The sequence below is a fragment of the Brassica rapa genome, chromosome A01 (genome assembly GCF_000309985.2).
Source record: "Brassica rapa cultivar Chiifu-401-42 chromosome A01, CAAS_Brap_v3.01, whole genome shotgun sequence".
NCBI lineage: Eukaryota > Viridiplantae > Streptophyta > Magnoliopsida > Brassicales > Brassicaceae > Brassica > Brassica rapa.
In genome coordinates this window covers 12,129,117-12,143,093 of record NC_024795.2, presented here as the reverse complement: position 1 = coordinate 12,143,093, position 13,977 = coordinate 12,129,117, and the positions used below count along the sequence as shown (strand labels likewise).

The window sequence follows — 13,977 nt, the reverse complement described above, 5'->3', positions numbered from 1 at the left end:
CAAAAAGAAAGAAAAAAAAGTTAATACAAATGTCTAACTATATAAAAATGAAAGAAAAAGTGTAAAGAAGAGTTTTGACGAGCTATGTGTATAAGTTGTCTTTGTTTACTATCTTCTCTGTTTCATGATGAATACCATTTTTACAAAAATTTAAAAAATAACTAAATTATATTTATTTTTTTAATAGTTGCAATTATTTAATCAATAATGTTATATTTTTTTATTAGATTAATGCATTTCACTGTTTATATTAACTTTAAAATATGTATAAATTGCATTGAAATTCTTAAATAACATTTTATGCAAGATGAAATATGTTAAAATCAAACTCTTTGAAAAAGAGGAAATATTTCAGACAAAAACCAAAATTTTATTTTAAAATCCAAATTAACTAAAAAATAATAATATTGATGAGAAAAAATATCGCTAGAAATACGTTAGAAAACCTTAATATAATTATATATTAAAAACCATTCTCCCTTCATTTTCATTTATGGATATTATGGTTTAAAAACTATTCATTTTTAATATATAATTATATTAAGGTCTTCTTTAAAAACTATGAGGAAAAAAATAAGGTATTCTCCCTTCATTTAAATAGTGATGAGAATAAAAGAATAAAATAATAATTATTATTTTTTCCACCTGATTGGTGAATCAATGAGCTGAAACGAGACTAATAGATTTCTCGCTAAAAAAATATCGCTAGAAATACGTTTCAGTCACACCCTAGAACTCTAAATCTTGCACTATAATTTCAATCATGTGTTGAAAAGTCTTCCTATCATCTCTGACAACTATTCTCACTCAAGGTGGCTAATTTTCAAAATAAGAGTTTATGGATGAATTACTTCAATAAATATCTTGAATATATATGAAAACATTTTTATTTTTTATTTTATGCATCAATTTTAATAATAATAATTAGTTATTATCATTAAATTTTTATTAATAAATAGTCAATATATATTTAAAATGCAAAATATAATATTTATAACTCATTTGTGGATATTATGGTTTCACTAGAAGATCAAATCTCTAACTTCTTAAAAGAAATTGCATCAACATAGATAAAAAAATATGAAATGGTTCATTTTTGTATACGTAATATTGATAATATTAATTTATATTTATTCTTTTAATTAAATATATTTATAAATTTTATATACTAATAATATATATATAAGATATATTTAAATATTTAAATTAAATATAATTATAGAGATGAAAGTAGTGAAAAAATAATTTTAATAGAATTATATGTAAATTACATAATTATAAGAAGTAAAATAAATAAAGCGTTTGAATAGTGAAACTTCACATTTGAGGTTTCACTATCCTGAACCCCAAAAATCTAAAAAAAAAAAAAAATTGTATTAAATCTGTTGAGATTATATTTTAGCTACAAAGAAGATTGGATAGCTTCTTCTTGGCTTGTCCTCTTTATTTTATATCTTTAGACCATATCTTTAACGAAGACGCTTAATGGAGTGCTAAGTGGTGAGCTCCACCATAAGAGAGGAAGAAGAGGTGTCAAAAACGCCTGATTAAGCGGCGAGTCTTCCACTGTTTCATGGGTCTCAATGATACGTGACAGTCCGTAATTGGTTCATTTTTAATTTTTTTTTTAATTAGACAGAAAACCAAAAAAAAAAAAATTAAGCATGAAATGCTAGGGTTAATGGTGCTCTTTAGAGGTGTGAATCTCGGGTCTCGATCATGTATCTTTATGATGGTTTTGGATTCCTTTGATTTTTTTTTTTGTCTTGATTTGCTGAACTTGGTGTGTGAAATTCTTTTAGATCAGAGTGAGCTCGAACTCCGTGAGCTTGTTTTTTCCTGAGTCTTAGCGATGTTCGATTTGGTCTTTATTACATCTGATCCGGGATTTAGGACCGGATATGAGCAGAGTGAAACTGATTCAAACAACAATTAATTTATGTTATATATATACATGTACATTCGTAAATTTAAGGAAAAAAAAACTTATTTTAAGAATTAGGGGTGTCAGCGGAAATTAGATTTATAATGAGTGTTAGAATTTCCAAATCTAGTGTTGTTAGTTTATAAATTTTTAAATTCTCATTAATATCCAGTGTTATTGGTTTAATGATTCTATAATTCTATACAAAATCATTTTTTATTCAAAAAGTTTAGATTTTAATGATTCTACAAATCTATTAAAACAAGCGTTATTGAGAGTTGAATTCTTAACATTTTAACTCACAACGCAAGATTTTGAGAATATTACATTTTTCTCTTGAATTCTTAAAATCATTATGTTACTTTATTTTCATAAATTTTCACAATATACAAAATTCTCTACAACTCTTTTTTTTTTTTAGCATCAAACTCCATGTATTATTAATTCAAAGTGAAGTGGTTAATCTGTGGAGCTAGCAAACTCAGAATTACATCGTTTACATGAGAAAATAGAAAATTTTGGGAACGAGCTCCGTTGGCAAGGAGATTGGCCCTTACATTGTGCTTTCTTGCAATGAAAAAGAATAGAAAATTCAGAAAATAGAACACGTGTGTACGCGAATTCATTCCATTCTGAGGCTAAAATGGGCCAATCTTATTCTTTATTAATCAGCTTAACAAGCTGAAGACAGTCCGATTCAAAGGACATAGTTAAATATCCCAACTGTAAAGCAGTTTTCATTGCAAACCGCAAGATATTAAACTCAGCGTGCAAGGGAGATAGAACTTGGTCTATCCCAAAGGAACCATAAGTAGTAGTTCCTGTTTCCACTTCGAAAACACAACCGCCACCAACAAAATCTAAGTTTTTCACCCAAGACGCATCCACTTGGCATCTTGGTAGGTGTGAATTACTCTCGTTGTCGTCATGTTCCTGTATGGTGGTTTCTTGAGGTTGTACATGGTCTGCAATGATTTGTGCAACTCTCCATTCTTCTTCTTCTTCCCGGGTCGCATGTTGAACGGTATCCGGAGGAAGGATCGTCTTGCTAAAAACATTTTCGTTTCTAGCTTTCCAAAACGAACCACAAAATCTATGGGAAACACTTCATTATATTCTATGGCACTCCTCTCTTCTTTGCCCGAAGAAGTAGATAGTCAAAATTCTCGTATAGAGATTCACTCGGGAAGACTTTCGAATACGTCGGTATGTCTGATAGTGCCCACGTCTGTAGTGCTGGTGGGTATAGAAATAGGAGATGGTTGATGGTTTCAGCTCTCTCACCGCATCTAGGGCATGTATAATCTTTCCCACAGTGTCTTTCCACTAGTAGGCTGCAGGAGGCAATACATTAGGAGATTGCTTGCTAGAGGAAGACTTCCATGTCGTTTTCAATGTCCATATCATCTCTTTTAAAGGGTTTATGCTAGGCTCAGAGACTAGATTTCTTTCTCGTTGCTCCTCTTTTAGTTAGACTGCTAGCGTATAACCGAACTTGACTGTGTAGAGATCTGATTTCGTATGAATCCAACAATAGCCATCTTCTTTGTCATAGCGAATGGGTCTTATACTCCGTATTAACGGGATATCACCTGGGTCAACCAAGGACTGTAGTACGTCAATTCTCCATTGTTTTGTATCTTGTTCAATAAGATGTTTAACAAGGAGATTCTGGTCCCGATGGATACCGACGTCATTGGCTGCCAGTGCCGGATTTGACGGTACCTGTGGGTCTAGCCAAACTCGAGTTCTATCTCCAGTACCTATGGTTTTCCGCAGGCCTTCCCGAAGGAAATCTTGTGCTGCAAGCATACTCTTACATCCATAAGATGGAGAATTCGATGTTCTCACTTCCATAGGGCTAATATATCGGCATTATCTGCCTTTTAGGACCCGGGCTACAAGGGAGTTCAGGTAATGTAGTAATCGACACATTTGTTTGGCAAGTTAGGCCAAGTTAAAAGCATGAAGATCTCTGAATCCTAATCCCCCTTATCAAAAGATATGCATATCTTTTCCCATGCGATCCAGTGTGGTCCCCGATTATTCGCTTTTGTACTCCACCAGAACTTCTCTTTTGCTCCTTGTAGCTTTAAGATAATCTCTTTGGGTAACAAGAAGCATGACATTACATACGTAGGAAGTGCTTGAGCGACGGATTTCAAAAGAACTTCTTTACCTCCCTTGGATAATAATTTTGCAGACCAAGAATTCATCCTGTCATTTAGACGATCTCGAATAAAAGCAAATACTTGTCGTTTGGAACCGCATATCTTTTCAGGTAGGCCGAGATACATACCCACTCCTCCTTCTTTTTGGATACTAAGTGTGTGTTTCAGCACTCCTTTTATCTCCTGTTCAACTCTGTTCCCAAAAGAGATTGAGGATTTATTTAGGTTAAGCTGTTGACCAGACACCCTTACATATAGCTTTATGATCCTCATTAGCTCAGTACATTGCTGGACATCCACTTTTCAGAATAATAGGCTATCATCTGCAAATAAAGATGAGACACTGCTGGGCTTGCTCTTGCGATTTTCAACCCTGTGATCCGTCCTTCATCCTCTGCTCCTTTTAATTGTGATATAAGAGCTTCTGTCAACAAATTGAAGAAAAAAGGGATAATGGATCACCTTGTTGCAGGACTCGAGTCGGTGAGACATTACCTTTTGGTTCTCCGTTTATAAGAACCTGGTAAGAAACCGAGGAAATGCACCAGTGAATCCAAGAGACCCATTGTTCAGCAAAGCCCAGTTTTAGTGAGAGGGCTGGAAATTCCATTCGACTCGGTCATATGCTTTACTCATGTCTGTTTTGATAGCCACAAACTTCACTTTACACATGGGGTTTGTACGAAGAGCATGGAAAGCTTCCTCGGCTAATAGAATATTATCTGAGATAAGTCTTCTCGCCACAAAGGCGGATTGGGTCTCCGATACTAGTTTACGCAAAATTTTCTTCAAGCGCGAGCATAGGATCTTCGAGATGATCTTATAGATGACGTTGCATAGACTGATGGGACGAAATTCAGTCATCTCTCTCAGACGTTCTGTTTTTGAAATAAGACAAATGTGTGTTTGGTTTAGCCTTGTGTCGAAAGAGTTCGTACCAAAGACAGCTTTCACCATCTTTATGATGTTTGTTGTCGTAACTTCCCAAAAACGTTGATAAAAGAGATTCGTCATACCGTCTGGACCTGGCGACTTGTCGGGATTTATCTCATCTATTGCCTTTTTTATCTCTTTATCAGTTGGACTGCACGTCAACGTTGTGTTCATGGCCAGAGTCACTTTCGCAGTAATGTACCGGAGTGCTTCTTCGAAATCTCTTGGCTGTGAGGATTTAAATAAGTTCTGGAAATATTCCGATGCTACTTTTTCAATCCCATCTTTGCTTTCAGCCCAACCCCCATTCAAAGATTTTAGCTTAGTAATATGGTTCCGAGCTCGTCTCTGCTTTGTTATGGCATGGAAAAACTTGGTATTTTTTTATCTCCATTCTTTAGCCACAGAGCCCTACTTTTCTGTCTCCAATATAATTCTTCCTCTCGGAATGCCGTACATAGTTTCCATTTCAGATTCATGATCTCTTCACTTGGCACGTCCGCATCAGATTGTGCTTTCTCAAGTTGCTCTTTTATTGCTGCAATCTTTTTTTTATGTGTTCGACGGGTTAGCTCGCTTCCATCGTGAAATTGCACGTCTTACTTCGCTCATCTTGGCATGGAGAGACCAGTTCCCTTCTGACTCTACAGGTCCTCATCCCTCCTCAATATCTTCTCGTAGACCGTACTTGAGAAGCCATCAACGATCAAATTTAAAGCCCCGCCGATGTCTTATCTCACGAGTTTGAATGCATGTCAGCACCGGACGGTGATCGGAACCCCAAAGCTTAAGATACTCCACATTCGTGTGGGAGAAGTATTGGTGCCAATCTTCATTGCCTACCGCTCTATCCAAACTACATTGGACCTTTCTAGACCTGCGATAACCCACCCAGGACATTGGGTTACCCTTATACGGAAAGTCCACCATTCCGCAATCCGCTAGCATTGCTTTGAAGGCGATGAAGGATGTCTCGGGTCTCTTCCTTCCCCCTATATTCTCATGGTTCCTTGTTATCTCATTAAAATTACCACACATAAACCACACTCCCGTTCTGGTAGTACTCATACGGGTTAAATGTTCCCAAACATAGTCTCAGCACTCAACGACCGGATCACCATAGACAAAGGTCAGATAGACTTTATGTCCCTCTATGGTAGCAGATATATCAATCATACGCTTATCAAAATAGAGAACAGAAACATCATACGAATCCATATAAAAAAGTGCTAGTCGACCGCTTCTACCTTCCGGTTATACGGTGAATAATTTATTATAACCAAAAGAAACTTGAAAGTCTTGCAAAAAAGAACGAGAGTTTTTTGTTTCAGAAAGAAAAAGAAAAGAAGGTGTGAAATAGCGATGCAACTCCCGAAGATGTCGCTTGGTCAAGTAGGCTCCCGCCCCTTGACAGTTCCAAGAGATGGTGTTCATATCTTCTTACTGGATGGTTTCTGGGACCTCACCGAACCTGAAACAGCAAGTGAATATCTACTTTTAGCAGAAGGATACACCTCAAAGCGAGGGACATACTGAGAAATGGTTTTTGAAGAGGTACCGGATCCTCTTTGATTCTTTTAGGGAGAAGGTTTTTCCCTCATAGCATTCAGTTTCTTTGAGGCACGAGCACCCTTTACGTCCGGGCTGCGAGGTACTTTCTTTTTCAAGTCAGCTCCACTCGGCAAGCCACTATGTCTTCCTTCTCCAGCGCGTTTGTCCCTCCCCGAAATCTTCTTCTTCATCTGATCCTAAAGAGGATGAAATTATGTCTTAGATGCCGAATCCTTATTAATTGTTTCCTCCATAGTAGTTTGTCGGGCTGGTTCTTGCGTACTGTAAACCTCAGAATTTTCTGGAGGCAGTTGTGATATCGCATCAATGATTTCTGCATCATAACCAGGCTCATCCACAAGAAGATCATCATTTTGTGACATATTATCATCTGTAACCACATCACCAAACTCATCAACCAGTTTATCTACTTCATTTTCATCCTCCCTAGTCATCACCATGTTCTCTACATTTTCTGACGCCATCAGGGTGTCTAAATCTAGGCTTGGGTTTTCCTTCCTAGTGTCAGATCTACGCTGAGAGGATTCATACCTGGGCAATGTAGCTGGTGAACGTGTTCCGTCCTCTCGGATCATAACAGTGCCTCTGTCTCTGAGCAAGATCGCAGATGGAATAAACTTCTCATGAGACTTCGCTGACATATGTTCTTTACGTTTGAGACGTCTCATCCGTTAGTCCACAGTTTTGTTTTGATGGACCACAAGAGCTCCATTGCCTTGACCATTGTGGCCAGTACGATCTGGGATTACACCCGAGATTGTTTTTTGGAAATCAGCTTTCTCCGAAGGGGAGTCCCCCATATGTTTTGAGTGAGTAACTGCTCTGGATTGGTCGTTACTCTTCTCACCGTTCACTTGCATTCTTGGACGTTAAACCTGTTGGGAGTGTTTGGGAAACTTGGTTAGACTTGCGGTGCCTTGCCTCATACGACTCATGTCTTTGGAGTCTCCCTTGAGTTCCATGTACTTGATTCCTCGAATCATGATGGGGTTTGTAATCCCATGTCTTGCTTCTTAACGTATGGTTTCCGAGACGACTCCTTACGTTTTCTTTTTGCTTAAGCTGCTGGTGTTGATCATATTTTTCATCCCTCCTCCAGTCTGAATCCTTTGCTAATTTTCCGTCCTCTCTATGAGTCCAGAAGGTCCAGTAATTTTCAGAGGCTTTATTACGTTTTTCTCCTCTGGAGTTCCCCGGAAAATGGCTTCGGTTTGGAGATCCTCTGTACATGTCTGATGACGGGGAGCGAGATCTCTTGTTATTCTCATTTTTACTCCTGCTGTTTCCGAAAGATCCAAGGAGTCTTTGTTGTGTTGATTGTGCTGCTGAGTCGAGTTCACGATACTCCTAAAGCAAACGCTCTTTCTCCTCTTGGTCGATCTCCGTATAAGCATAGATATCATGTGAGATCCTTTTGCATCCGTATCAGAAGCGATCCAGTCCTTCATAAGAGAGACTTACTCTACCAACATCTCCGTTTGGAAAGCCCATTCTACGCTCAAATTGAAGTGGTTGGTCTGCATCTATTGACACTTGGAGGCTAGCATTATTTGCATCTATGGCCATCTTCTTCCCCAACGCTTTTGCGATTTCTTCAAAGGTCTTATCATTCCAATAGTGCATCGGAACCCCGGTAACCTTAATCCATAAGGTAACCGTGTGTGGAAAGTTTTCACTTGTGAATGGTTTCCACTGTTCCAACGCAAAGATCCAATGGTTAAAGTGGCATGTGCGCTTGTTCAAGACCATCACAAGATCTTCTTCCTTGTCGAAATCGAACTGGAAGCGCCCGTTGCCAAGGTTCACTCCCCGTACTATGTCTTCAACGTTCCAGATCCGAGCACGGGGAAGGACGCCAATCATTGCTTCCACACTTCTTCCACAGAGATGGAGAACTCTTCCAATCAGCGTCTTCTTAAAACGTTTTGTCGCCACATCCAAATCGCAGTCTGGTATCTTGATGATTTCTTCTTCCTTCTCCAGATCCAAGTGTCGACTTGCGGGTGAGGCGGTTGCTCGGTGGATCAGGCTTGATTGTAGACTCATTTTTCCGAAGTAGGAATCACATAATACGTAGCACAAGGCTATAGTAGATCACAGAGAGCGCTCAAAACCTTGAAAGTTCGAGCGTGGAGCAAATAGAAATAGCTTGCTTGATAAAAACGTAGCAGTAAAGCTAGAAGGCAGAAAGGTATATATGGTCTCTTCCAAAACTCTACACCGCCGTCAAGAAGTGTACATAGTCTTCCTTCCACGGTAGGTAAACATTAGGAGAGATACGCCACCGTCGGATCAAGATCTGACAATCACCGTTTTTTCGCCTAAAACCCTTGGAGCCACGTTTTTTATACTCTCTACAACTCTTTCTAGATTTAACAAATATCTCAATTTTTAAAATCGACAAACTCTGTAGAAATCTAAGTCCCACTAACACTCTTTTATTGTATTCATCAAATATTCGATTTTGGTATTTTAGCCATGTATAAAAAAAATATATATTCATAAATAGGAAACCGTAAATAACGTCAAAGGAGTTGTAAAAAGTAGACAATAATCAAAAGATGTTTTGAAAGAGCTGTGACTGATTTGATGGATTAGTTGGCTTGGTGGTGGACTGTACAAAAGACATTACAAATAATTCTACTTTATATGTAAAATTATTTTTACTCGCTTTTTTTTGGGGAATAACTTTGTTTGTCCGCTCACCGAGGAAAGGTCAGGATGTTGTTTGTACCAAATATGCTTTGGCTAAGGCATACCAAAATCTTTTTTGGTTCCATTAAAATCCATCTTAGTATTAGCAGTGATTATTGATTAATGAAACCAACTTTCTTTGTATTTTTCTAGAATAATATTGTTCATAAACTATACATTTATTATTTTCGATGGATTGAGTAAGGTATGATTTTCTTGTTTCCTCTTTCATGAACTGATGCAATATTGAAAACAAAATAAAAATAAAAATCAAAGTTTTCAATTTACAGATTTATTATCTAAATCTCTATATTTATTATTTTTATATTATGACAAATCTTATTATTCTTTGTCAAATATTAAACCAATAGCAAAATATTAATAGTTACTTCCTGTTCGAAAACGCGTTCCAGGTGGCCGGAAACTTTCCGGAAAAGCGTGAGGCGACGGCAAACCGTGGCGATTTGCACTGATTCGGCCAGTTCCTCGGAATTTTTTTAAAAAACAATTGTTTTGTAGGTTGTAAGCCCAGAATCACCTATTATATCATAGATCTGTGCAATATATATTCATATCAACAATTTATCAACCAAAAGCATCATGAAATCGTAAAAAAAAAAAGGTGAAAAAGCGGCTCTAAAATTGCAGGTACAAAGGTTGAAGATGAGGGTATTTTTGTCATTTCAACTTTAATTAAACCTAGTTTGAAAAAAAATCGAAAAAGCTCTACTTACCCTCGAACCTGCGTCCTGTGCCACTTTTGAAGGTGGGCAAACCACTAGGCCACAAATAAACATTAGTATTGTTTCACATATTTAATATATAACCTTAAATGTATATAAATGCCCTAAAATAATTCTTGATTAATTTCCGGATAATCTCCAATTTTCTCATTATACGCTAGGCCCAACCCAAGAGTACGAGAAACGCCTAGCGAGTTCTTGAACATTGGTTACTCCATGCGTTTCGCAAATAGTGTTGTTGTAAGATTTTAATTTTGTTTCATAAAGAATGTCATTTTGTAATTTCAATGGAAGTTTTTAAATAAAAGTTTAGTTTTATCCTTCTTATTTTAATGTATTAATTAGAAAGATAAATTTATTTAGTGTGTGAATAAATGGTAAAATAGAGTTTTAGATGATTTTTTAATATGTGTGCAAAGTTTACAAGTGACGCTTATTATGAAATAGAAAGAATATATTTCAAGTCAAATACATTTCTCTATATACATAAAAAGAATAACTACCATTTAAAGAAATTTGTTAACAATATTTTCTTGGGCTTAATAATTTATAGATATTATCAAAGAATTTAAATAGTTTATGTAGTTGAATACGTTACTTTTATTTATATGTGTGACATGTGATAGCTGATAATCATGTTAAACAACCATGAAAAATAACTACCATTTAAAGAAATTTGTTAACAATATTTTCTTGGGCTCAAACTTAAGTTTTATCAAGCAGCAAGTGAATAATTTGTTGCCACACCTTTCTAATAGACGGTGCACGATTAGAAGCAAACACTAATAAATCCTTCTCATCAGAAATAATGGTTGTATAAAAGACCAGTTCCATGAAATATTTCAGAATTTATAGAAGGAAATACAACTGAAAATTTAAAACCTTGCACTGCAGCACTGACAAAATTTTGAAAACTTTGATTTAATTTTATATAGCACCATCGATAGAAACGATCTTCCTTATCAATTTACCTTTAATTGATTTAACAAAAACCAAAAATGCATGTTTTCTAACTTCATCCACCTCAACAAAAGTAGATAACCCAAAAAAAATACTTTTCCTAAGTGAAACCACGTTAGCAAAACTTCATAACTATCGTATCATAAGTAATCCTCAAAATCTCTTGCTCACCCTTTAAGTTTCCATGCTTTTGGGTATGTGATCACAGCATTTCATATGTGTGACATGTGATAGCTGATAATCATGTTAAACAACGATGAAAAATAACTACCATTTAAAGAAATTTGTTAACAAAATTTTCTTGGGCTTAATAATTTATAGATATTATCAAAGAATTTAAATAGTTTATGTAGTTGAATACGTTACTTTTATATATATATGTGTGACATGTGATAGCTGATAATCATGTTAAACAACCATGAAAAATAACTACCATTTAAAGAAATTTGTTAACAATATTTTCTTGGGCTCAAACTAAAGTTTTATCAAGCAGCAAGTGAATAATTTGTGGCCACACCTTTCTAATAGACGGTGCACGATTAGAAGGAAACACTAATAAATCCTTCTCATCAGAAATAATGGTTGTATAAAAGACCAGTTCCATGATATATTTCAGAATTTATAGAAGGAAATACAACTGAAAATTTAAAACCTTGCACTGCAGCACTGACAAAATTTTGAAAACTTTGATTTAATTTTATATAGCACCATCGATAGAAACAATCTTCCTTATCAATTTACCTTTAAATCTTTAATTGATTTAACAAAAACCAAAAATGCATGTTTTCTAACTTCATCCACCTCAACAAAAGTAGATAACCCAAAAAAAATACTTTTCCTAAGTGAAAGCACGTTAGCAAAACTTCATAACTATCGTATCATAAGTAATCCTCAAAATCTCTTGCTCACCCTTTATGTTTCCATGCTTTTGGATATGTGATCACAGCATTTCATATGTGTGACATGTGATAGCTGATAATCATGTTAAACAACCATGAAAAATAACTACCATTTAAAGAAATTTGTTAACAATATTTTCTTGGGCTTAATAATTTATAGATATTATCAAAGAATTTAAATAGTTTATGTAGCTGAATACGTTACTTTTATTTATATGTGTGACATGTGATAGCTGATAATCATGTTAAACAACCATGAAAAATAACTACCATTTAAAGAAATTTGTTAACAATATTTTCTTGGGCTCAAACTTAGGTTTTATCAAGCAGCAAGTGAATAATTTGTTGCCACACCTTTCTAATAGACGATTAGAAGCAAACACTATTAAATCTTTCTCACCAGAAATAATGGTTGTATAAAAGACCAGTTCCATGAAATATTTCAGAATTTATGGAAGGAATTAAAACTGAAAATTTAAAACCTTGCACTGCAGCACTGACAAAATTTTGAAAACTTTGATTTAATTTTATATAGCACCATCGATAGAAACAATCTTCCTTATCAATTTACCTTTAATTGATTTAACAAAAACCAAAAATGCATGTTTTCTAACTTCATCCACCTCAACAAAAGTAGATAACCCAAAAAAATATTTTTCCTAAGTGAAACCACATTAGCAAAACTTCATAACTATCGTATCATAAGTAATCCTCAAAATCTCTTGCTCACCCTTTAAGTTTCCATGCTTTTGGATATGTGATCACAGCATTTCATATCTACCTTCTATATGATATGTTACGGGTTTCAGTCCATTTTTCTCACATCCTAATAATTGCTTTAATTACGTGTCATAACTACGTTCAGGGACATACAAAAAATTTGAGATACATCTCTCGTTGACACAACAAAGTAACCAAAAGTTAACATGAAACATGAAAGCTATAGAAACGAATAAAATTTAAAATGCATATACAAAATAATGTCGTTGGAACTAGGACATGGGCCAAGAATTTAATTTTAAGTGCTTGAATTAGTATTTATTTTTAGTTTCAAAGAGTTAATTCTATATTTTGTGAATCATTATTTGGTTTGCATAGTCTTAAATTAGTGAGTCTGTTTAGTTAATGACATAAAGATGTAAAAATATTGAGAGCCCAAGTGATACAGTTGACTAAATTGCATATTGTTGTAGTTGTAATTTTTAATGAGATATTAATGTTTTATTTTTATTAGGCGATGTAAGAGCATCTCCAATGTATTACCCCATTTTTTACTCCAAAATGGTGCAACACCAAAATGGAGTAAGGTTTTACTCCAATGTATTACTCCATTTTCTACTCCAAAAATAATATTTCTTAAATAATTTCATTTTTATTTTATTAATAATTGCAAATCAAATCTTATACTTATAAAAATTTACCAATTAACCCCAATTATTTTATGTTTACGATAATAATTAAAATATAAATTATTTGAATTAAATATTTATTATTAAAAAGTACAAGAAATCATTAAAAAAGACAACATATATATAGGTTCAACAATGAGCATTAAAATATTTTTCCCACAAATGATCAACTAATGCATTTCGTAATGAAAAATGAGCTTCTTTATTTTTGATATTCCTAAATCGAGCAAGAAAATTTTGAAATCGGACATTTTCATCTTTTGCAATTTCGATATCTGGAGGTGGAGCTTCTCTTCCAAGTTCAATTGGTGCATCATTTATTTAAAACTATTAAATAATCTTTTGTGGAATATACTATTTTCATGTTATTGTATCATTTTAAATATTATTTAAGTAAAAAATAGAAACATTAAAAATTCAAAGGACCATTTTATAAATAAAAAAAGTTCAACTCCAAAATGGAGTAATGAGTAAGATTACTCCATAAATGGAGTAACCCTAGCCATTACTCCATTTTCAACTCCAAAATGGAGTGGGGTTGGAGAAGATTTTACTCCATAATGATGTTTGGAGTTGAAAATGGAGTAGGGTTGGAGATGCCCTAAGTACTATATTTTGTTTGATTTTTTAGGCCGTCCATTGTTATACTTATTCTTATGTGTTTTTTGTCGA

At 34.7% G+C, this 13,977-nt stretch overlaps 1 protein-coding gene and 1 long non-coding RNA gene across 2 annotated transcripts; one reads left to right on the top strand and one right to left on the bottom strand.

The window, feature by feature from the left end:
* Positions 1 to 2,578: 2,578 nt before the first annotated feature.
* On the bottom strand, positions 2,579 to 3,781 carry LOC103872147. Its single transcript, XM_009150498.1, has 2 exons — positions 3,517 to 3,781; positions 2,579 to 2,994 (listed from the first exon to the last, which is right to left on the bottom strand). Exons 1-2 carry the CDS (start codon positions 3,779 to 3,781, stop codon positions 2,579 to 2,581), a joined length of 681 nt encoding a protein of 226 aa, XP_009148746.1.
* Positions 3,782 to 5,199: 1,418 nt separating this feature from the next.
* Positions 5,200 to 13,126, top strand: LOC117126489. Its single transcript, XR_004449091.1, has 2 exons — positions 5,200 to 9,499; positions 9,708 to 13,126. It is a non-coding gene; the product is annotated as an uncharacterized LOC117126489 (long non-coding RNA).
* The last annotated feature ends 851 nt before the right edge of the window (positions 13,127 to 13,977 follow it).